At 45.1% G+C, this 25,318-nt stretch overlaps 2 protein-coding genes across 2 annotated transcripts; both read right to left on the reverse strand.

Annotated features, from left to right (window-relative positions):
* Positions 1-227: 227 nt before the first annotated feature.
* DAGLB (diacylglycerol lipase beta) lies at positions 228-12,372 on the reverse strand. The gene is made up of 15 exons (XM_048961328.1): positions 12,218-12,372; positions 11,832-11,983; positions 10,184-10,358; positions 9,605-9,866; positions 9,126-9,251; positions 8,005-8,132; positions 6,931-7,057; positions 6,144-6,227; positions 5,422-5,499; positions 4,964-5,044; positions 4,754-4,881; positions 3,760-3,828; positions 3,593-3,665; positions 2,763-3,016; positions 228-1,500 (listed from the first exon to the last, which is right to left on the reverse strand). Exons 1-15 carry the CDS (start codon positions 12,310-12,312, stop codon positions 1,329-1,331), a joined length of 2,004 nt encoding a protein of 667 aa, XP_048817285.1. The 5' UTR covers positions 12,313-12,372; the 3' UTR covers positions 228-1,328.
* Positions 12,373-14,028: 1,656 nt separating this feature from the next.
* KDELR2 (KDEL endoplasmic reticulum protein retention receptor 2) lies at positions 14,029-24,752 on the reverse strand. Its single transcript, XM_048961917.1, has 5 exons — positions 24,528-24,752; positions 18,891-18,991; positions 16,434-16,592; positions 15,212-15,464; positions 14,029-14,463 (listed from the first exon to the last, which is right to left on the reverse strand). Exons 1-5 carry the CDS (start codon positions 24,616-24,618, stop codon positions 14,429-14,431), a joined length of 639 nt encoding a protein of 212 aa, XP_048817874.1. The 5' UTR covers positions 24,619-24,752; the 3' UTR covers positions 14,029-14,428.
* Positions 24,753-25,318: the final 566 nt, after the last annotated feature.

A 25,318-nucleotide genomic window follows, 5' to 3' on the forward strand; every position in this document is an offset into this window, starting at 1 on the left:
GAGCTTGTAAAAGGGCGGCCCCACCCCAGTGAGCTGTTAACGCTCTTGGACTTCAGCCATTTGCGTTTACCTGCAGTCACATGCCTGCCTTCGTGCCTGTGGGTGCTCCAGCTCAGGCAGGAAGGAAGCGGCAGCCCTGCCCCAGCGGGGGGAACTGAGCTCACTGCACAACCAGTTACCAACCATTACTTTTTGTCTCACGCCCAGAAGACGCGAAGATAAGGAAACAAGTTCTTTACAGCGTTTTATTTTTTCTTCCTCATTAAGTATCACAGCAAGAACACCACAGGGCTGTTCTTAACCATGTCATATGGTTACTTATTTCTTGCAATTTCTTTTGATAAGAAAGAAATGCTCTTGACTTAAACAAAAAGTTGTTCAAGTACTTACACACTAGAAACAAGCCACACTCTTAAAACCAGTTTCACTGTACAAATATATATTTTTTGCAGAATTACAAATTGCTGTTTTCATTAGAGCTAGTGACTACCAGGATGAAGGTGAAGCATGAACAATTGTTTTTCCTCATTAAATAGTTAAAGTATTGGTTCAGTTTAAAATTAATTAAAAGTAGTCCTGTTGGTCAACAAATACAAAAGCCAGGTAGATTAAGAATATTGCACATGTAAACCCAAGCAGCACTTACACGTGACTCCCACCACCTCCAACAGGGATGCTACACACCCTTAAAGATAAAACAGTGCAACCAGAACTGCCTGATTAAAAACAAAACAAAAATGACACAATAGTAGGGCCTGCCTTCACACACCCACGTGCCAGGCTGCCCTGACCACAAGCAGTCCCTCACTCACCTCCTGCTGCTCAGCTGCAGCCAACTTGTGCACTGCAGCACTGCTTTCTTCACAGCACCGTTAGCAGGCAGCCTGTGCTCCGCAGCAGCAGGGTGCAGGACACCCGTGAGCAGTGGAACAAAGTGACTTGGAGGCAGAACTGGATTCTTTTTTTTACCTGCCTCACAGGGCTCTGTGCTGACAAGCTGGTCTCACCTCAGTCAAGCGTTCAGTTGAAGGCTCAGCTCTCTGGTGACAGCTTGCAGCAGCTTGGATGGCACTTGTATACTGTTCCACTTTTGGAAAAGCTCAAGCTTCAGCATCAGTGCAGAATATGCGCTTCACCCATCATAATGTTGCTTGAGATCACTGCAGAGACAAGGGCACCAAAACCTCTTGTTTGTTACGCACAAGATGAGAAAAGTACTGGAATCCACTCTATGAAGGTAGAATGTATCCTGAATACCTCAAAGCTGCATTTTTCATTTTTGTTTAAAGCAATTCTCTCTTCTGAGCTACGTACCACACTCTATTCCATTATTTTGTTTGACAAGACATACAAGATCTATGTTCTTGAGACAAACTGTTGAGAGCGTTGAGCACAACATCAGGCATGTGGTCTGTTATCATCTTGGGACTAATTAAAATGCTGCTGAAGACTGTTTCATTTGACCAGTTTGCAGAGTATTTAATGTCTGAAGAGCACAACCTAAAAAACACAAACACAAAGACTCCATACAACATGGAGCTGCTGCAGTCGGGGAAGCGGGGAGGGCTGCTTCCAAGGAGCTCTCGTGCAGCCCTCAGCTGGCAGATGGAAATGGTGCCACTGAAAGACCCCCAGGGCAGAGCTACACCAAACTATATGGTTTCCATAACCCTGCTCATAAAGCAGAGGATGTTGTCCGAGCAAAGGGGGAGGACAAACAATGCAATTCATGTGAGAGTACATCACAATGCTTGCAGGAGGAGGCTGGACGCTGGTTATAATGCTGCATGTACCATGTGTAGGATTTGTTTTATAGAACAGTACATGATGGAATAGAGGGTTTTCTAGGGTAGTCTAATTAAGGAAAACAAACATTAACTGCTGTGCTTTGGAGTAAATGGAGAAAAGTGAACTCACTAAAGTACAGTAGAATAACAGCCATCAAGAAAACCTTCAGGGTCTCAAGTGCTGAAGTGTCTAATTTCTAAAACCATTATTCAAATCTTTAAATGCTAAAGACAATGTCAAGCTTAAATAAAATACTTACTGATCTACTGAATGGGAGGGAAAAAAATAAGAATTCTCTCTCTCTTTCCATCTTTCTTTTACTATCTGTTATAAATCAGAGATCTTTTTTCCAGTCTGTAGATGATCTTGTGCTTTACAGATGCTCTTATTTCTATTTGTGAATGAAACAAGGGATGGCACAACGTATTTGTCTACCCTGAGGGGTATTACAGCCTTGTATGAAAAACAAAAACCACCGAAACCCCCACAAAACAAAACACCAACACAACACCCTTCTCCTCAACACAACCAGACTCCACGCTCCTCCAGCACTTCAAGCTTGTAGCAAGCAAGGGGCAGGAATCTAGAGACTGACCAAATGGTGCAAATGGTCCTCCCCTGCTGGGCAGGTACTACAGGCAGCACCTACACGGCCCTGCTGTCAGCTTCACCACTACCAGAATGTGAGACGGCAGCATCAGCAGTGCTGTCTGTGCAGGAGCTGCATCATGCCAGAGCTAAACCTAGCATCTTCACACCAGCATGGGCACACACAGACAGAGAGTTGCAGAAAGGGAGGTGCAGAAGAAGGAAAGAAAAAAAAACAAATGCACCACAAAAACTGGACATTTTGTAGTAATCAGTGCATTGGAGATGGAGATGAGAAGCAGAACTAGAAGCATACTCTGAAAGCGAGAAGCAGCTTGAAATAGATTTTAGGAAGACAGGATAGTTGTATTTGTGATTCTACTTACCTCCTAGAGCTGGATTCTTCTACAATATGGATAATCTTCCCAGGAAGGTACAGACGAGGGTACTGCGGCGGAGAATTTAAGTGTGATTCTCCACCAAGGGCACTGTATGAAGGTGAGCGATGCACCATTAAGCTTTCCTCGGCTAGAAGGGGCTGCGTCAGGGCATCGTCGTTCCTCCCATCCAGCTCAGTTGGGAAGTTATCTGGATCTCCTCCAAATACTTCGTACCAACAGCCACGCAACAAAATCTGGTACTGAATGCAGAAAGAAAAACAGCTGAACTGAAGCACAGCATCTTTTCAAGTGACTGATCCTGGTTGCGTGCTTTGCACACGCTTCACCTGAAACTACAGATGAGAGATTAAAAATGCCTGATGCACACACTTGTCTAAAGTTTCCTTTGATAATACCTGCTTATTGAATTTTCCCCAACAGCAGCACATTATTTCACCAACACTGAACCCAATCCAATAGGAACGCTAAGGAAAACATTAATATTTTATCCAGGTGAATTGTTCTGTGGATTATATTGCATATTTAACTTCGTTGCACCTACAACTTATAACTGCTGCCATCTAGGATGTCATCCACACTCTCTGCATTACTCTTATTCCAGGGACTGCAATGAAATCCTGTGAGCACTACAGATTTAACTGCAGGTAGTAAGAGCTGGCCGCTTACAATCTTTAAAACCACTGTGTTCCAAAAGTCCATGCAACTCCCATCATTAAAAGCAAAAAAACCATACTCCCTATGTCAGTGCATTAAAGCCAGGGCTTAACTCAGCAAACAATTCCACTGACTTCTAACCACAAACTGCATTTAGTTACCTTAGGTCTGTTGCAGTTTGCCACAATTCTCACTATTCTTCTCTTTAAGTCCTCCATGTTGGGCATGCTTAACCTGTTCAAACACATACAGAATCAGAAAAGCCTCCTATTTTATGAAATCTAACTTATAAATTAAATTAAAAAAATTAAAAACATTTCCATCTCACCTTGCAACAAGGTCCTTTCCAAGAATGACCGAAACAATGAAGCGTTTAGAGTACTCTGCAAGCGTTTTGCTTAAAGAAAAGACAAGCTTTAGATACACAATTCAGTTTTACTGTGATCATTACCATTCAGTAATAATACAGGTATGTAGCAGGAACAACTGCAGCTCTTGCAGTCAGTTCTGCAGCAGGACTCCAAGGGGACAGAGCCATGCTGCTCCTTACTGCGTGCAGCTGTTTCTCTGGCTGAGGCAGCCTGGTCAGGGGAGTCATTTAGTTCTGAAGCCTTTACACATTCCCTAAGGAACCCAACTGTAACTCCAGGTGGAGCAAATCCAATTCTAGTGGAGAATGCATAAACAAACTTAATACAGCCAAGCAAAATTATTTAGCATACATAGGATGCTCCAAAACTAACACCTCCTGTTTACTTCCACGGAACCTACGAAAGACACAGGGCACATCACACTATTGGAGAAAGCAAACTTGCAGCTACCAAATGCTACTTTTCAACCACTATCAGCTGTGCATTTTTACCAATGAGAAACAACAGCCTGCATATTGTGCTCCTAAAAATCCACACCAGTGGAGGTGACCCACTGTCACCACTGCTGAAATGCACCACCAGCACCTCACTGTGCTGCACCCACCGCTTGGTCTCCACAAACATTCAGCAAGCGTTGCTGAATATCCATGGGTGCCACTTTTTCCACATGGAAGAATTCAATTCCACCCCTTTGTTTCATCCACCCTTCCATGTCAGATGCCGTTGTTTCAGAGTGCCCCTCTGCTGCTGTCTGTCACACAGCAACAACATGTAAAGGGATGTTGGTGGGAAGGTTCAACCTCTGCTGCCATCCCACCAACAGCCACCTCTGACACTGTGGGCCAACATAATAAAATCCGAGGCATTACTTTCAGAGCAGCCATCATATTTGTCAACTGCCATCAAGTGTTTTACACTTAGAGAATCAAGAAACAGAAGTCTCATACTCACCTTAGAAGTCCTCCTGGAGGAGAAAAGGCGTAACATTTTAATGTTGGGAAGGAGTTCCTGAGCATGATCGCCAATACAGAAGCTGTTCCACCACCCAAACTGTGACCAACTATCACAAGCTTGTATTCCTACAGACAGAAAGACAAGACTGAAACACAGAAAAAGATGCACAACTTCTCTGACAAACCAAATCGCTAGAAGGCAACTTACTGGAGCAATTGTGAAAGCCTGGTTTAAAATTCCATCATTAATTAGCTTTTGATAGATGTAATTTGCAGCCTGAGTTATTCCCTGCAAGACAACAGTTTAAGTTAGAAGACAAAGGTATTATCTAATCTGAAGAGAGGCAGATGCATAATTAAAATCAACACCAACACAGAACAACTCTTCTTGAAAACCAGTACCCTCTTTTAGCATGCTCCTGACAGAGCATTCCATAACCAAGTGGTCTCATACAAAATGCTTAGAAAGCTTTCCCACTATTTAGTAAGGACATGAAGTCAGACAACAGGTGCACAAACTGCCAGGATGTATGTGATGCAACAACCAAGCCACTGAGACCATTTGTGCAATCTGTGTCATAAGAATAATCATAAGAATAATAAAGGATCCCAAGAATTAAGTTAGTTTTTTACTGCATGAGATGAACAGCCACAGCCTGCACACACCTTATGCACGAAGCCATTCTCCAGAACATCTTCCAGGGTCAGGTCTTCACAGTCTGCTGACAGATCAGTGAGAATGTCCTGCAAACAAGAGCTTTAATCAGATCTCTCTGCAAGGTTTCATGGCTCATATTCTACTACTTATCAGATACTGGATATTAGGAAGAATTCTTCTCAGACACAGGCACAGGCTGCCCAGGGAAGTGGACTCAGTCTCTGGAGGTGATTTAAGAAAAGGGTGGATGTGGTGCGTAGGGACGTGGCTTAGTGGGCAATATTGGCGTAGGTGGACAAAATGATCTTAGAGGTCTTTTCCAACCTTATTTATTCTACAATTCACATTCTCCCAGAGACAATCACCAAGTCTGTAAGCAGCTAAATACAGCCGACCACAAAACACCACCCAAACAAACACACACAACAATCAGAGTTATGATTTCAGCAACTAATTCCAAGCTGTAAACACATTACAAGTACACAAGTCACAGTACCAAAGAATTACCACCATCTTCCCCCTACACTCTGTTCCAGAAGTAAAGGGAATAATGCCCATCCAAGCACAGGAGCTTATGACTCTGAATGACTCTTATAGCTTATGACTCTGAAGGGACTCGTACCCACAAGTTGTTCTTAAATGCAATGCACCTGTGTAACACCTTTTCCTCTAGATACCACGAGTTCACCCATATCCATAAAGCCAATTGCACACATTAGAAAGACAATACCTCAAAAGACAACGTTCCTCTCACTGCAACCACAATAGCTTCTTTTTTGTGATCCAAAGCAACAAAAAATGGAATCTCATAGATCTGCAGAGGAAAAAATACATTCAGTAAAGACATCAGCTTCTCAGAAAGCTAAGCATTTGTTTTCACCTTCTGAAAGCCCTCCTACTGAATTTCTTGTACTGTGGACAGAAGCTGAACTGTTAAGTTATTATAAGTGCCCTCATAGCAATGCTGAGATTTATGTCAATGGCTGTGTGGTTGTTTAAGAGTGAAAAAAAAAATCAGAACTGAAAAACGTGTTTCAGGGCCTGTTTTCACTTGCCTTTGTATTTTCCATTTTATGAATGCTGAAGGCAATCTAGAAACTTCACCTTCTTCTTTCACTGACTCAATCACAGTTCTGCTCACAAAGCAGCAAAACTGCTTCTGGCATGTTCTTGGCAACACCAGGTGAAGTATGTGCAGGTAGGCTGACAGCCATATACAAGAACTGAACTCACCCAGCTGGTGAAGGGGATCTCTGGCTCCACAGGAAGCAGCTTCTGACTCCCAGGAAGCAGCCTAAGGCCGAGATTCCCCCCCCCCTCAGTGCCCAGCCCTCATCAAGCCTGGAGGGGCTCCACCCCTTGTGGTCACCTGGGGAGCACAGGTGCAAGCAATCCCCTGTGTTCCCTGGGCAGCCACAGCCTTTCCCCAGGGGCTCAATCACAGTTGAAGCTGTGACCTAACAGCTCCCCTATCATCGGTATGGCTTTCTTGCTCAATGCCTGTTTAGATTGCTTACCTTGTTGTGAAAACTGATATGAATGAAGTCTCTGTACTGCAGTCCTGTTATTCTTAGGATGGATCCAAAGTGAAAGTTGCGACGATCACTTCCAGTTATATCAGAATCTTCTGGTCTACTTCTGCAACTAACAAACACAGAAGAGAAAAGCTTTCACGTTTAAATTTTTCAAGTTTCCTTTCGGGAATCAAACTCAATTTCATCTGCACAACGATTTCTGCCAGGAATCAAAAGCTCCTCTCATCTTCCCCACCTTCTCCCCCAGCACTACTATTAGTATGAATGAAATGCTATCCCTGCCTGAGCAGCATTTCCACTCACAGGACCAGGAGCACCACTGCTACAGGACTATCACCACTGCACACAAGCCAGTAAGAAAAGAATTAAAACTGAACTCCAATGACAAAAAATAGAAACAAGCAAAAAGTACATTTAAAACAAATTCTCTACAGCAGACTTATCTGATGTTTTATGCATTGCATTGCGTGATTTCCAAGTCATTTATATTTCAGAAGGTTAAATGATTTTATGTTAATTATTAAGAAAATTGTAGTTAGAGCCGCAAATCCCCGAGGTCACTCAGATACACAGTAATGGCACACAGCAGGATGCACACGTCAGCACTGACTGTGACAGACTTAGAGGGCAAACAGAATGAAATGGATGCTGGAGCTGCAGGTTACTTTTTCTAATTCCTCTTCAGAGCTCCAAAACAGCTGACACACTCACTTGCACATGTATCTGCCCAAATGGGAGCTCCATAAAGCCTCATTGTAAAACATTACTTAATTCCAATTCTTTGACTTAACTCCAATCACCACCAATTCCTTTGTCATTTTGCTAACTGAATTTTATCTCAATCACAAACCATTCTTAAGAAACAAATGCTGACCCGTTTCTGAGTGTGAAGACATGCTGCCATTTTGCCTCCACTTAATTTAGGGAAGCTTATCTACACCCATGAGTAATATAATTTAATGTCACAAAACTAGTGCTATTGAAGACAGTTCATTTCTGCAAACAAGAGTGAATTAAGAAGAAGCTGTGTGTTTTTAAGCTCTTGATTCAACCTACCAGTCACTGTTGAGCTTACAGAGTGCAGTGAATGGGTTGGTGTATATGTAGTAGGGCCAGCCATAGGCAGCTGCAGCAAACAGCATGTAGTGAGCAGCGTGCTCCAGTTCAACATCCAAGTCATCAGCCTGCAAGGACACGGGGAAAGAAGAGGAAGGAGGGAGAGAAAGAAAGGTGTGTTAAGCGACCCCAGAATAAAGCCCAAACACAAACTACTGAAAATTAAGGCACTATCTAAACAGAAAACCTCAGGATCTAAAAGAAAATAAAGGCAGCCACTCCTATTCCAGGAAAACAGCGTTTCTGTAGCTACAGAATAATCTTGAAAATCTCTCATTAAATTATATTCTTCCAATACATACTGATTAGCTCTAAGGAATGGCTAAAGAATCTGTAGCAGATATCCCCAACAGGGGTATTTTAAGAATGACTCCACACTGCCCAGGTTCAAAAGGAATTTGATAGAATGATTTGAAATGGAATTACACTTGTGTGTAACACAGGCCCAAATTAGACAGAACAATTTCTAAAGGTGTTCTAGCGTGGAAAAATCAATTAACAAACCATAACCCATCACCTGTAAGTATGTAAAAAATGACTGTTTTCATCTTATTTTGTCTGGGTATACGTACAACACATAGATTACACACACAGTGCTAGAAGACCAGCTTTTCAGTTCTTCACAAACAGTACTAAATATATTCTTCTATTCATTTTCTCTCACATCTCTTCAAAAATGAACTACTGTCCAAAATTATTCCTTTTTGTGCTTAATTCCCCTTATTGATAAATTTCATGGAACAGAAGCACTGCTGCTATCAGTGAATACATGCTGAGAACTGGTACGTGCAAAGAGCAGAGATGGCCAGCACCTCCTTGCCAGTTAAATATCATCAGGACATAAATTAGGTACCCTTGAAAAATACTGACTTGCAGACACATCGCAGTATTTTCACCTTCACTGTGCTCATTAACAATTCAAACAGAAAATTTTTACTGTGGTGTTTAATTTTGTAAAAGCAAACAAAATCCAAATATCCGCACAAAGAACTTCATTTCAATTTGCTCTGCCACCACCTCCTGGAGTAGCTGCACCAGACGCCAACACAGCCCCGTCTTACCGCAAGAGACGACGGGGAGTGACAGAGGACTTCTTCTGGCTCTTTTGGGCAGCTTTCCATTTTATCTTGCTCTTGATGGAGCAGAATCAAACCAGCTGCTATGTCACTCGGCACCAGATCTGTGTCCTGTTACAAAGAGATGAAGGAGCTCCTAAAGCTATCCCACAGCTCACCACATCAGAGCTATCTCATAAGAATACACACATGGCAATATATTTTTTTCAGTGTATCTAATTGCATTTACCTCGGAGACAGTGGGATCAGAGAAGATGGCTGCACCAGCACCTAACCACCTTCTTCTCCCCACTGTTTGTACGCACTGAATGTTTTGTTACAAGACTCATCCTTAAGTTTCAAGTCAGCATATTCAGAACCTGATTTCAAGCAGGGACCTCTGGCTGAATACAGTTATGCATTCTGCAACATCTGGAAACTCAGAGTTAGTCAAGAACAAAACCAAAAGAAGCTTTTCATCTTACTGAGAAGTAGGCGCGGAAGAGCTCTGCAATGCTTGTGAAAGCCACTCGATGGTCATCGTCCTGCACAATACAGCAGCACATCAACCGGATTCTTTTCTCCCAGACTCTGGTAGCAGTGTTCTTCACGTTGTACAACAGCTGCCCCGACTGGCTGCTTTCCAAGTTCCGATCTAAACCATCAGTGAGGTAAAATGTCTTTTTCCCCCCGAGTGGATCAAAGACAATGAGCACTCCGATGATGGTAAAGACAATGATAACCCAGCTGCAAAACAGAAGGGAGCAGGCTGAAACCAGGCATTTCTGACACACATGTGAGAGAAGACAACTGCAGGTCTTGAGAGACAGAAAGCAAAGTAAGACATGAAACAGTATCTGTTACTGACCATAATGGTGCACGTTCTGTTATCAAGCCTACACAAAGAAAACCCTTCTAAAAGAAACCAAAATAATTTATTAGCAATAGCAAAGCTGGAAACGTCTTTGCTGGACACGTGCAGAGCAAATGTAAGCGTTATGTTCTCTCACATGCACTACCAAGCTCAGATTCGTGTGCGTGTGGCAGAGGGTGGAGCACTTTACCTTGCAACAACTGTCCCAAGGATGACGTTTATCACAGTGCTGTCGCAGCGCACGCTGCTGTCCGACACCCACACAGCTCCTACAATGGCCCAGATAAACTCAGGCAAGTAGAGAAGTAGGCGAGTATAAAGTAGCTTGGGAAGTGACTTTCTTGGGCCTGGGTTAGAAATTGTTCCTGAAATAATGAGAATTTGAAACAAGAATGGTTTATGAACATATCTCAGGTACATAAAATCCTACATAAATAAATACACGAACTTTCTGAGCTCTATGGAAAATAAGAAGCTTAACTGAAAATATAAATGATTCCAAAGTAACGGAAAGCTATCACTGAAGCTGAGAAAATAAAAAGAGGATTCTTACCACCTACTTCTCTAACACTTAAAAATCACTCTCTGGTCAGAGACAGTTCTGCAGCGAATGCGAGGCAGCAGTGCTGGACCCACCAGAGCCAAAGATGCATTACCACATAACTGCCAGTGCCAGCTTCTATTATGACTCTGCACAGCTTTTATTTGGCTGAATATTGAAATCTGAGACACTCCTTTGGTGAGCCACATGCAATGAGGCTCTGCTCCCTCATTTCAGTTACTAAAAAATAAACAAATTCACATAACCAGAATGTGAATATACGACCAGTTGTAGACCAAATATTTCTTAGACTATTTTCTGTATTGTTAGCTAATAATAACCTTTTCCTTGTAGCACCCTTAGGCAATAAAAAAACAATTTTTGGCTGGCTCAGCTCCTTAAACCAGTTTGCTGATGACAAGATAACACAGGCAGTGTGTGCGTACTCATGTGTAGGCAGCAGAATTTGTAAACATTTAAAACACTGCAGAATTAAAATGACTTTTGAAACTATTCTCCAACTGCAAAGCTGCACTTCACCTCCAGTAACAAAGCTGTCAGAAGAGTCCCACACCCAACAGCTGTGATTCCCGCTCCCGTTTTGCGCACTGCCCTGCAGCAGCACAGCTGATTGCATGCGCACAATCAGATAAAAACTGTGGTGTCTGGAAACGATGACTTCCAAGTGCTGGTGCAAGAACCACTGCTGCCAAATCCCACACATTATAACCACAATTCAGAACATTTCACTAGTAATTCCACTGGAGATTCAGACTCAGGATTATTCCACTTTATAATGGTCTTGGAACTTCACTTTTACACTGAATAAAGAAGGCTCTTTTCTCCGCGCTACTGACACTTATCACTCCACCACCTGAACTTTGATACCTAAAACCAGCATAACGTGGCTAATAATTCCTTCCACTGCTCTGGAAACTGTAGGAGAACCAGCAGTGAGATTCAAGTTTAATGCTATCATTCACACCTCAGCTCTGTGAGTTTCTCTTCATGCTTCTTTCCACCTAAATAATTTAAATACTGTTCTAATTACGGAGTATCGTGAGAACCAATATACTAGAAATTGCAGTCTCCTGCGTTATTCCAGAGACCACGTGCAGATTTCAGATTGCTTTGGTAATGAGATGCTTCGCCAGGAAAAAATAGAAAGTAACGATTTCCTGGCGTTTTTAAAGCGAAAACGAAGCATTTCTACACGTGGCAACTCCAGAATAACAGAACGCGCACCGATTCCAACCGCCGAGACGCGCAGAGCTCCGGGTCAGCCCGAACCTCGTACCTTGCATGCTGACGTACACGAGGGCGGACAGCGTGCAGATGATGGCGGCCAGCAGGGCCAGCAGCACCAGCAGGTAGCCGTGCAGCAGCGCTCCTCCCGGGCAGCCGAACCGCCCCTTGTGCACGGCGTACAGCGCCAGGATGCCGACCCACCTGCAGGAAGCGGACAGCGAACGTGGGCGGGAGAACGGCCCGGACCCGCGGCACCGACCTGTGCGGAAACCGAACCGCGCCGCTCCGCGATGCGAGAGAAGCGAACGGCGGCGGCCCGGCGCGCTCAGCAGGCCCGGAGCGCCGAGCTACCGCTCACACAATCGCGGCGACGCACCGCGGCGCCGTGAAGAAAACCGCCGGGCGCGCGGAGCCGCGGGACGGCCCGGCCCTCACCACAGCAGCCTCAGGAACAGCTCGAAGGCCCCAGGGAGAACGAAGTCGTCGCTGCCGATGGCCCAGCGCCTCCCGAACGCCACCAGCCCCGGCATCCCGCGCACCCGGGCGCCGCCGCTCCGCCGCGGGCTCCAAATCCCGGACGGCCCCGCCCCGCCGCCGAGGCCCCGCCCGCCGCCGAGGCCCCGCCCGCCCTCGCGGCGCAGAGCCGCGCACGCGCCTCGCGTGGCGCCGACCATCCCGCCGCTCCGCGCGCGGCCGGGGCCGTGCGTCCTAACCGTGCGCGTGCGCTCGCGCGACGCCGGAAGCCCGCCTCGCCCCGCCCAAGTTCAGGCGCGCGCGCAGAGCGCCTCAGGGCCGCCGGGACCGCGAGCCGAAGGGCTCGAGCCGAGGCGCTGAGCCGCGTGCCGCCGGCAGCCCGGCCGGCGCCGCCTTGTGCGCTTCTGGGAGGTGCGGGAACAGAGCCGGGACGGAGCCTCTGCAGCAGCGTTCGAGGAGTCACCTCTAACGTGGCACTGCTGACGCACGTCGCTGAGTTAGGCCAGAATCGGGCTGTCCCGTCTCGTTCTGGGCACCGTCCCGGCTGCAGGCAGATCTGCACGCAGCGCTGCATCCAGCGTCCCCAGCGCTGCAGCTCCAAGTGCGAGCTGCAGAAAGAACCACCGGGGCTGGGAACGATCACCATCCCAGCTATGGGGATACCATGGCAAACTAAGAGAAATTATTTCCTTATGATCAATTATATTAATTTCATAAAGATTAAAAAGCTTAAAAGGAGCAAAATCCTCGTATCCAGGCCCCACGTGGCAGAATAAATTCATCTGTTTTAAACCATGCTCCCCAGGCTGCAGATGGAGCTCTTGGAAAAAGCAGAACCAACTCACCACCATTCAATCAGTGCTGACACCTCTCATATCCCTATAGCTCATATTTCAGTAGAGCAAACAATGATATTGAACAAATCTTCACCACAACTTCTCGTTTCACACTAGCAGAAAAAGTTAATTCAAGAATAATAAAAATAACATTTTCACCATTTCATAAAGTGTTTATTGAGGATGGTAACACAGGATAAATCATGCAACAGCTCAGTAAAAAAAGGGAATCATTTAAAGGATAAAGAATGGTAACTGGTGCTGCTGATTTTGGAAAGTCTATTAAAAAAATATTAGTTGTCCAAAAGTGACATCAAAAACCACTTGAAGCTGAACATGGATGTTGCTTATACAGCACTCATTAAAAAGAAAATGTAGATATTGTTTAAAAATGATCACCTACAGATTACTGTAATCAACAACTTACAAGCCTCCCATTTCTATAGCTGCAGTGGTGTCGCAGGGCTGTACTTCCAGGCCACTTTACCTCCTTTTCCACAACAAAGAATACAGTTACAAGCATTTGCCACTAAGCAACATAACCAAAACTCTCAGTCTTCACAACCTGCACTGCCAAGCGCTATCATCGTTGGGATTACCTTCCCAAACATCATGGCAAAACAGGAAAGGCCAATTTCTCACGGCCGCAGGATTTCCTTATTGCCCTCTTGCCATCAGCCTGTTTTAGAAGGAGGACAACTACAGAACGTGACTGCTCCCCTTCTGGCACCAACATACACTTTAAACAAGGAACTCCACGTCAGCAGATGGCACAAGGATTGGGCACCAGCACATCACATCAAACATTGGTGGTTTTAGATTTAAGTTGACATATATTCACCTTTTGGAAAAAATAAATATAGTGGAATGAAAATTGAATCAAAGGGAAAGAACAAATGACTACCATCCATCAAGGATGCACATGTTTGTGCACTGAAAAAAAAAAAAAAAGAAAAAAAAAAATCAGTAATTTCAAAGAAATTCTTGAAAATTAAGAAAAAGTTTGCACTTTTTTCCTGGTCATAAACAATCTCACAAAAATCTCACTTTTGGAATTATTCCAATTGAAACCATACACTGAATTTATTAATACAGTATAAGTTTCTTTATGTAAAAAATCTTTATACATAGTAATAAAAAAGATAAAGGCAAGATGCATCAAACAGAAATCTGCTGGTTGTTTTTCCTCCGTTCTTACAGAGCCGCTGATGACTACCTGCACTATAAAGAGCTGTGTTTCTGACTTTCTGTCTCAAGCATCTTCACCTTTGCTTGTGATAAGGATTGTTCTGTCCAAGCATCCAAAAGGACAGATGCTGGTGATGTTTTTTGGCACTTACGCTGGCAAACTGAGCTTCTTTCCCTTGAGTACTGTAGGAAAGGAAAAATTGAAAAGTTAGCAATACAAACATGTGACCAAGAAACACAACTGTTAGAACTTCAGAGCGATCAAAACCTACTGGTCACTTTGGTACAACAGGTACACTGCCCTTAGCTCTCCCAGACTTGCCTCTCTATTCAATACAGATGAGCGAAACGACAATCAGGTCAGAATTCCAGCCCTGCCCTCTCACAACACCCTGCCATTCTCACTTTCCAGCATCACTGGACATGCTATCCCGTGACTGCGGTTTTTTAGAGTAATGACTAACAGCACATTTACATAGTTTTGTGATTATACGATGGATGCTGGAATACCAATGACATCAGAATTAGTAAAAGATCCAACAGAAACAACTGCTTCTATGCTTAGCATCTGCAGACACATACAACCACCTCTGGGCTCCAACAGTATTTAAAATGCCTTAGGAAGTTGTCTGTAAGAGTAACACCTGCACAAAAAGTACTTTGTCAGTAGAAGTATGAGGATCATGCTTGTTGACAGAGAAAACTGCAACCTGTATTTAGTCATACTTATTTTCACATTTGTCAATAAAATTCAGACTGTTTACACATTTATCTCTGAACTTGTAGAATGTGTTCCTGATAAATCTAAACAGATTACAGTAATAATTTGCATACAGAATTAACAACTATGCAGTAATGTCTATGAAGCGGATATGCATCTGCATAGTGCTACACTTCGTTACCTGCAGCTGCAAGTTATCACACTACTCACCTTTTGTAACGTACAAATAGAAGAAGTCACAGTAAAGAACAGTCTGGACCACACCAGCAACAACCGCTATGAGGTCAAAAAATCCCTCAAAATAGTAGCGCCAAATCCAGTTGACCAAGTACAAGGCACGGTACAGACCCAGGAAGAAAAGGTAGTGAGTAGTGATGGTCTCCGCTTCCCCAGTTTTGCTGATCATAAAGAGCTGGGGGAGAATGGCGACAGATTCAAGGTAGATGGAGAAAGTCCACAATATCTGGAACGAAAAAAACAACGCAGATTATTCAACTGTCACACTGTTAACAGAAGCACAGGAGGTATCCAAACTGCCTTCTCATTCCTATCAACCAAAATCACTCTACTGGGAACAGGCACAGTACTTTGACTACCCTTGATACAGTAAAAAAAATAAATAAAAGCTTCATAATCAGCCCTGGAATGGTACAAGTAACTAGCCTTCAGACACCACTCTCCCAATATGTGGGGAGCTTGCTGATACAAGTTTACCCATCTATCAATTCAGGATATGCAACACCATTAAATACAGCTCACAATGCTGCTGCTCTGAAAAGCTGTGTGGAAGATGAAGTCCTTCTTCTTCCCCATTCTTCTAAAATTTTAAATCAATTGGTTGGTTTAAGGAATGAATTAAGGCAGTACAGAATTTAAAACAATATCTCAAAATGTTGCTCAAATTCTTTTGTTAGTTAAACCATGCAATTCCAATGAATATAAAAAGATCAGTCCACTTAAAAAGAACATATAAAGGTATCTCTATTCTGGGTAAACACTGACCTGAACTCCGTAGTACATATTCCTTTTCTGACAGAAGAACATCTAGCTGCATCTCAAACATAACAGTCCCTTCTAACACTCTATGCTACTTGTGTTTCTACAAAACTAACAAGTATTAAAACTTCTTTTGGTTTCAGCAGGGGGCACCAACGACTCACATTCTGGGTTATTTCCTTAACAAACATAACAAAAGGAGGGATTCTTTTGAATTTGAGTGTCAAGACAGCTTTCTGCTTAATAAAATACTCAATAACATTAGTCTCCCAAAGTGCTTTAAGTTCTCTGCGACAACTAGACGGTAAAGATGCATTACAGAATTGGCCTGGACCTACTAAACACAGGCTTCTTTCATTCTGCTAAAAAACATTCACCGTCATGTACTACAGATCTTGGAAAATAAAGTGCAACCTCCTGCCCATAACCAACTCACCTCCAGAGGAGAGAAGTCATGATTGACAAGAAACGAGAGTCCACCAACAGGAACTATCAGAAACTCCACCCTGAACGTATCATGGTTTCCATCATAGGTGGCCTTAAATTTCATGTAGATCAGGTACACGGTGGCATATGAGCAGGCAATGTAGATAAGCTAAAGAGTGAGGAAAGAAAAAGAAATACCCACAAGGTTGCAGGATTACATTAAACCCATTGAACAAAGCTATTTCCAGGTATTAGGAGGAATAAGCTGTCTTTTTTAGTTCGTATTTTTTGCTTACATGCTTCTGCAATTTCAATTTCATGCTACGTGGTGGTATTCAGCTTTTCTCAGCAGGGAATAATTCAAAACCAATGAGCCAATGATGTTTTAAAGTGTCACCTTGCCTCTGGATGAAGTGACTGTCAGAAGTTTCTTCCTGTCAGAGCTTGTTCCTTGAGTAGAAACAACTGCAGCACTGACTGGAAAAGGAAGACTGCTTCTGCTACTGCAAGGGCAGCAGCGGCTCCACCACTGAAGCTACATATCTACGTGTGCATACATACAGTAGGGAGAGGTCTTTTTTTTTTTTAAATTCAAAAAGTTTAGGGGTGTGGTGGCTCATGTGGCAATTAAAAAGGTACTGAATCAAGCCCCACCTCAACTCAGCTATGTAACATAAAACAAAACAGCTCATTTGATTTACAGCTTTAAACATCTCCTACATCTGCAGAGCCAGTGCTCTCTGAAACCAACAGGCCATGAAACCAAAAGCTAAAAGACTGCCAGAAGCACTGAAGAGGAACTCAGTTTCAATTTCAGTTGATGTCAAACCTTACCATTTTTAATTGTTACAGCACAGCAGACTTTATACTTATTCCCCATGGGACAGGTAAGTAGCCTTATTTTACAGGTAAGTAACCAGAATCAGAGATAATACCTCACTTCCTGAAGGGCACTCTGCCAGCACCAGGACAATTTAGTACAGTACATTAGACAGACTAGCATCTGCCTCAGTTTCACCATAAAGAAAAATGTTCCAAAAACCTAATTATATTTGGTATAGGACATTCACAATGGAAAAGAAACAGATTTAATCAAACAAAACAACAGTAAAATCATAGCTTGCAGGTGGCACAGTCTCCCCAGGGCAGCGGTCACAGCCCCAGGATGCTGGAGTTCCAAGAGTGTTTGGACACTTCAGACATGGGGTTTGGTTTTGGGGGGTCCTGAGTGGAGGGAGGATCTGGATGCAACAATCCCTGTGGGTCCCTTCCAACTTAGGATGTTCTGTGATTCTTTGGCAAGATACCACATCTAAGGAATCCCTACCCCAACTATAGGCTAATGATAATTGGTGCAGTCAGAGAAGGCACTAAGAAGTGCCAGTGAAGCCCAGCCCATCCCAGAAAGTTACTTAATGAGAACAGTATATTCTGTGGCACTCAAAGTTTCCAGAGACACCAAAATAAAAGAAATGCAGCCTACACTCAGAGGTACTATGAGAAATGAACTGTGTGATACGTAATGCTACAAACCACAAAAACTGAAGTCTGCAAGTCAGGAAGAAAGGCAGTTAGTACCAACTTGCTTATACTCCCAGAGCACAGAACAAACTCATACTTTTTATATATCCAATGACTACTTCCAGATAAGCTGGTACCTACAGTTTAATTAATACTGCTTTAAAAAAAAAACACAAAACAACACAAACAACAAGAAAACAGAAACACAAAACCAAACCTGAAGGAAATTCTGAAGCAAGTTCCCTTAATTCTTCAGTATTATCCATATTATTAACTATCTAGCCTTTCCTTCTGGTAAAGTTACATTATCCTCTAAGCTAAACTGAACTAAACTAAAACTGAAAAGCGTCACCAAAAATCCTAGAATAAAAGAAGTGGATTACAGTGTCTGTTCTGGTGCCACCAATGCCAAACAAGCTGTACTCTTCCAGTCTGCTGCTTTATTTTCTTGTACTGGGCATCAGTATTTGCAGAAATAGAGCCAACAAAACCAAATCTGGGCTGACTAACGTTCAGTTGACAAGCACAGGGGTATAAATCAGATGGAAGCCACATTCTTGAAGTGAACTCCTGAAAACTTCTGATCAGCTTCTGACAAAATGTTAGCAGCAATTCTAGCTACACGCTTCAAATACCAGTTTCCCTTGTAGAAAGAGATTTTTCTTTAGCCTTTTCTAACATCTCAAATGAGAAATACAATTTATTTAAACCATTTTTGCCAAGGGCTTTTATTTTCAATAACCAAAGAGGCATTTGTTGTAAATGTCACAGTCCCCACTCAAAGTTTTAAAATAACTGCATGCAGAGTGTAGAAAGAGAGTTTCAAGTCCATTTTCCATACTGTTTACCCAGCTACACAGCGGGCATTTAAAGATGCCTCACTTCATAAAGTTATGCATGCTGCATGCAGCAATACCAGCTTTTCTGACTTTCCAGTATACTCTACCTTCATAGATGTGTTATACAATGAAATGAATGAAGTGAAGAGGTCCAGATAGCGGGTAGTGAAGACCAGTGCAAACAGAAGCTGGCTTTTCCCAGAAATACCTAAAGCAATAAAGGAAATAATTAATTACTTTAAAACACTTGATGTCAAGGCTGAGGAAGAATATATCCCCTATTTCTATGCAAGTTGATCACAAAATTAAGACAAAATCTGAGTTTCCAGGGCAAAGCTGTACAAACAGAACTGTACGTTCACCTCCTTCAGCAGCTCAGCTGTAAGTTACCTACACATTACTGTACTGGAAAAGTTGCTAGCACTACTCAGAAGTCACTCACAGTAGCCTCTATTTTCTCCAGAGCTATGAGCTGCTTGTTCTGCATTATCCTTGGGCACTACACAGCAAGGCTGCACTAGTGCTCAAACCCCAGTGTTACCAAGAGCTATCTCTACCTGGAATGATATAAGTACCACAGACCCAGAGATGACCAGGAAGTGTGCTAGCACCAGTTGTGTGGCTTTAAAGGAACTGTCTGATGTGAAGACTCAAGGTAATTCAATTCTGAATCTCAACTGGCCAAATGTCAGGAAAAAAAAAATTAAATAATCAAAAATAGATGTTACTACATAAAAGTATTTAAAAAGGATCATGAGCTGAAGTAACAGCCACCTACACAGCCTCTTCAAAGCAGCTTTCAGCTTCAGGCCAAAGCCCAGATGCCAGCCTCAGTACTTTGGCCACTCAAGTTTCTGCAGCCAGCGACAACCACAGCACCACTGACTGACTGAACACCCCACAAAAGTTCTGCATCATCAACCACTAAAAGCTTCTGAAGACTGAAGAGAAGCATCATTCCCTAACACTGATGTAAAACCACCAAGCTTTTATCTTGCTATTCCAATTATTCTTGTTTTCAGTCACCCAGGGTGAAAATAAGATTAATTCGTTTAGCTAAGCACACAAACATTGCTCAGGAAAACAAGACAGGGAAAAACATTCTCTAGAGAAAGTTATGAAGCAAGGCTGAAAATCCTTTTTGCCTTTATACAGTGATATTCCTGATAATGGTTTTATTAACAGTGCCATAAAACAACTAAAAAGCATGCAACATGCTATGGTTTCACCTTGATTAACGCTTCAGAAACACTAAGCTGCCACAAATGAAGGGACTGGATATTTATACATGAAGTACAGGAATGGCTAAAACTGTAACAGTTAGGAAGGTATTTGTTTGCAGCACTGTACCTGCACCATAAGCCACGTTAGGTGAGCCTTACCTGGTGTTTACATAATAGCCCCCAGTGGTCAATAAGTACAGCAAACAGCAAGACCCCAAAAACTCATTATGGGGACTGAAAGCAACAACACAAAAGCCCTAGTTAAAAAGAACAGCAGCAAAAAACAGCCACCAAACTTTTCCAAAGTTAAGACAGCAGTTCATCTGACATTTCTGAACCCCAACAAGGCAGCAGCCTGCAGCAGTGCTCGCAGCAGCCCTCCAGACAGGACAGGCCTGGCCCACAGTCCTGGGGTGCACAGCCTCCAGCCCATGCCATATCACCATGTGCAACATCAGTGTATTTCACGTGGTGTTTTCTTTTAGTTACTGACCACACACAGCAACACAGAGCATTTCAAACACATTTATTACTGGCCACTGCTGTATGTTTGGATCCAGGTGTGTTGTCACGTAAATACAAATGCGATAATGGAATATATGTGACAAATCCCTCTCAACAAGTGCAGCCTCATCTCCCTCTAGAATCAAGAAGTTGCTGTTTTTATGAATGCTTTCAGTATTACAGACTTTTGGATCTTGAGAATAGCCGGGAGCTCTGGAAACACACCACAAAACCAAGGCTGAATGGATTTCCAAGGTAAGTAGGGCAGAGCAGGCGAGGTCCAGAGTTCAGACCAAAGGCCCGCATGGCGCAGGAGGGCTGGGTGGGAGCTGAGCTCTGTGCCACGAGCAGAGCTGCAGGACATGAGTGAACATCGCACTGATGGCTCTGATGACCAGACTATCACTACACCAGCACAGTGCTGGCTGACAGCTGTGACACACAAACCACACTGTCATTCTCCTCCCGCTCTTTTCATTTCCACAAACATTACCTAGTTCTGGAGTAACCACATGCATTACCATTCCCTCTTTTCCCAAAGCCTTGGGCTCAAATTTTCACCTCTCCTTTTTGTTTTATCTTCATGCACTGAAAAACTTCAATTCCTGCTTCCAAGCTTGGCTAAAAGCCCCCAGCAGCCCTGCTGCCAGGCCAAAGCACAGCAGCATCCACCCCAGCTCACTCCTGTGGGGCTGGCAGCTAAGGAGGCACTGCAGGGCACTCAGCTACTGCACGGTCATGAAAGGTACAGGCTGAAGCTTTTCTAAGGAAGGCCAACTTTTTGTCATGGAGCCCTCACAGCCTTTTTAAAGAACTTAATAAAAGCCAGTTAGTTCAGCATGAAGTCTGCGTCAGCCACAGAACCACAACTCCTCTGGGTCTGCTAAAGAAATACTAACCAACCTAACTCTAAACTCAAATTCTATTGACCAAAAGGCAAAACTTTCCTTCAGAAAGATAAATGAAATTCCAGACCTACCTAAAACAGTATTTTCTGAGAAAACATAGACAAACTGGCAATAGCCTATGGCAAAGTACTGTGTAAAACCTTCAGCTTTATGTATGGTGCTGTCCATAGCAGATACTTGAAATTATGAGACAGCTCCATGGCCCAGCAAAAGCATTACACATTCATTATCTGCACTACTTTTTTTCCAGACGATTCAGCATATAATTTGCTGCAGGTCACCTTTAACACTTGACAAATGACACTGAGAGAAGCAAATCAATTCCCAGGCAGTAATTCACAGCACAAACAATCTAATTTAACTTGGAACAAATTAGAAAATACAGTCTGACCATGACAACGTGTGAAAGCAGACTATTCTTCAAGTCTCACAAGTTCCCTAATTACAACACTAGAGTCAATAACACGTTAGCTGCAGCATTCTCCACTGCTCCCAGTAATTATTTCCGAGGTGCTGGTTGCAGTGGTGAGCGTTTTCCCCACTCCTCGATGCAAAAGCTCAAACAAGCAGTCATGCAAAAAGCTGTCACCCTGCCAACTGTGAAATCACAACTTGATTTGCTTTTGCCTCGTTATCTGTTTAGCGTACTGACCGAATTAGGAAAAATAAAGAGATGAACTCTGTCTAACACAGACGATGCAGGGAGCTTCATGGCACAGCCCTGCTCCAAAGGAAGCAGGAGCAGCGTCTCCCTCCCCCAGAAAGCAGCGTGCTGTGCGGGCCGCCTGGCTCCAGCTGCTCTCACAGGCCTCCAGCTCTGCCTAACAAAGGCTGCAGGCTCACACAGATGCAGCAAGACGCAGAGCCGGCACCATGCGGCTGGTAGCTCTTCATGGATCACAGCCTATGATTTAGCAATCACTTAGAGGCCTCAATTTATTTTCTAAGCTCCTACTGCCAGGGAAATGCACGGTTAAAGCACCTGCTGGTCTGCTCAGTCTCCTCAGTCACCAATACCCCCAAGGTGTAATTTTATTTAATTTATGAACTGTTCAACTGACCACACATCCGAATGACAGAAAGCCCTCTAACAATGGCAGCTAGCCCGAACCGAACACCAACTGGCAACCATTTAGGGGTCGTTGTTGTGGACTTTACAAACACATTCTGGGTAAATATATTTATAATGCCTTTATTCACAGAAATGACAGCTAACAACCAGAAGCTTCCACAGGTAGCAGCCCCAAAGCAAAACCCAGGCTCTTCCAAGGCACTGCTCTCCTTCCAGCCAGCTCGTCAGCTCCCCAGTGCTAATGCCGCAGAAGAGAAATGGATCTGGATTACTCCTAAGAATTCAGGCAGGACTAGAATACACGAGCAACAATCTCACACAAACAAATCCACATTTCAGCATTCAGCTGAGGAAGGTGAATGAATCACTGTTTCAGCTGAATGAGTGCAGGCATACAGCTATGTCAGAAGATGGGAGAGCTGAGGGCCACACAAAATATTTGCCCATCCGCTTCTCTATACTGGAGAAAACAATACCAAAACCGTGACAAGTAGGATTCCTCTTCCTTACTAACAAATCTCTACCAACAGCAATCCTCAGCCATAACTGACCCAAGAAAAACAATGTCAGAGCACTTTTTGAACAGAAAAGTGGGACTGGGTTACGCTGTACTAGACTGTGAAAATTACCTCACGTCCAAAGGTCACTTACGAGTCTCCTAGCTAAAGTCTCCTAGCTGAACTATTACTCCAATTTTAGCCTTGCACCAGAACTCCTCATTTCCCTACTTCAGTCTATATTACTTCCCAGCTCATTAACCCTTGGTTGGTTGCAACTCTGACAGCATTTCTTATGTGTGGCAGAAGACAGAACACCACATCAGGACTGGAGGCCAGATGCTCTCCTGTCAGAAAGGATCATCAGAAAAGACCTCTTGGGCTCCTTGGCCTCAAAAGTGACATCCTCTGACAGCACCCTATTTAAACGGTACAGTCATTTACTCGATGTATTTTGTTGTTAGAAATCACAGAAAAAAAATACTGCTATAAACCAAAGCTGTTCATCTACCGTGATTTTTCTTTTGCACTATCAAGCGGCTAGCAATAAGTGACCTGATTCGGAAGCAGAGAATCCATGCTCCCTCTTACCTGTAAGGTAGCGGAGATTTCATTTCTCCACTCTCAGTTCTCTTGGGCTGCAGCCCAAACCCATCCCTCACAAATACCCACCGACTGAGGAGCAATCGCAGCCCTGCCAGCACCAGACACATCGGGCTGCCCGCCGCTCCTTCCCGCTGCCACGTCATAGCAGGCCGGCAGCACGGAGCGCCGCAGCGCCCAGGCTTTCCCTCCCAGCTCTGCCGCAGCAGCTCGAACGGACCCGCCAGCGGTACGGGTGGCCACGTTATTCTTACTGCAGGAAAACAAAGGGGTGAGCGCGCCGGCTCGCCCTGCACGAATCCCGGAACAGAGAAACTTCAAGATGTGCGAACTGCGAGTCAGCTCGTCGCAGCGTTGCAGCCCGCGGGAGCGCCGCTCGGCTCAGCACGCACAGCAGCACGGCCGCGCCTCGGGAATGGACGGAACGTGCTCCCGCTCCTGCTGAGGGCAGCCCGGGCCCGGCAGCAGTCGCCCCGGCCCGGCTCCCCATTCATTCGGCGCCGGCAGGGCCCTTACATAAAGAAGGAGGTCCCTGTGGGGGGGGCGGTCGAAACAGCGCCGCTCGGGGATTCGAACGAAGAGCTGCGGGCGCCGGGCCCGCAGGGAAACCGCAGTTCCCGCGGGTGCCTCCGCAGACGTGGGGAACACGCGGCTCCCCTCAGCCCACCCTCAGCGGGCGGCCCGGGGCCTTCGGGGCCGCAGGAGGCGGGCGCCAGCGCACCCCGCCGCCTCCCGGGCCCCGAGCAGCCCCGGCCCCGCCGCCCCTCCTCGAGGAAGGAGCGGCCCCTGCAGCGTAGCTTAGCGGAGCCGAGCCCCGGCCCCTCCCGGCCCCGGCCTGCAGCGAGGAGGCGGCCACGGCGCCCAGCCCTCGACTCGACTCGGCCCGGCCCGGCCCCGCCGCGCTCCCCCGGCCCGCCCGGCGGCCTCCCGCACGCACCAGCGCAGGAGCGGCTCTTCCATATCTTGAGCAGCAGGATGATGATGGCCGCCAGGTGGGACAAGTCCCCGGTGAGGCGAAAGATGTTCATGGCGACGGAACGGCGGAGCAGCCCGGAGCCGGGGAGCGAAGATGGCGCAAGCTCAGCGGGCACCGAGCGACGTGGCCCGGGGACGTGGCCAGACAGCCACCGCGCCCGGTGCACGCTGGGAAGCGGAGGGAGCGGCCCCGCCGGCCCCGCCCCGCGTCCGCCCGCGGCCGTTAGCGCTGAGGCGGCGCCAGCCGTGCCGGGGGGTGGCGGGAGGCCGCGCTACGGCCGCTCCGCGCGCAGGGCCGGGTGGGCTGCGGGCCTCGCTTTCGCTCCGCGTTCCTCAGGTGCCCTTTAGACGAATAGATTCGAGATTCTTCCTTAGTGGGGAAATGGGCCTGCGCGCCCAGCAGCACTATGAGTGGGAGAAGGAAGTGGCCGTGTAATGCGGCACTCAGACACTGCGGCTGACATTTGATAGCAATTGTTATGTGAAAACAGTGATGGGCCTGGTTCATGCTGAGCAGCCCAGGAGTGCTTACAAATCCTCCAAAAAGAAAAGACAAACAGGAATTGTTCCTTGCACATTAGGGTTTTACGAGTCAGCATCTTTACAGACCTGCGTCCTTGAGTCACAGCATCGCTCAGGTTGCAGAAGACCTCTAAGATCACCAACCCCAACGCCACCCCACCATGCCACTGACTTCAGTGCCACATCTCCACAGTTCTTGAACACCTCTAGGGTCAGTGAACCACTTTCTGT

Source organism: Lagopus muta, chromosome 15 (genome assembly GCF_023343835.1).
Source record: "Lagopus muta isolate bLagMut1 chromosome 15, bLagMut1 primary, whole genome shotgun sequence".
NCBI classification, from domain to species: Eukaryota; Metazoa; Chordata; class Aves; order Galliformes; family Phasianidae; genus Lagopus; species Lagopus muta.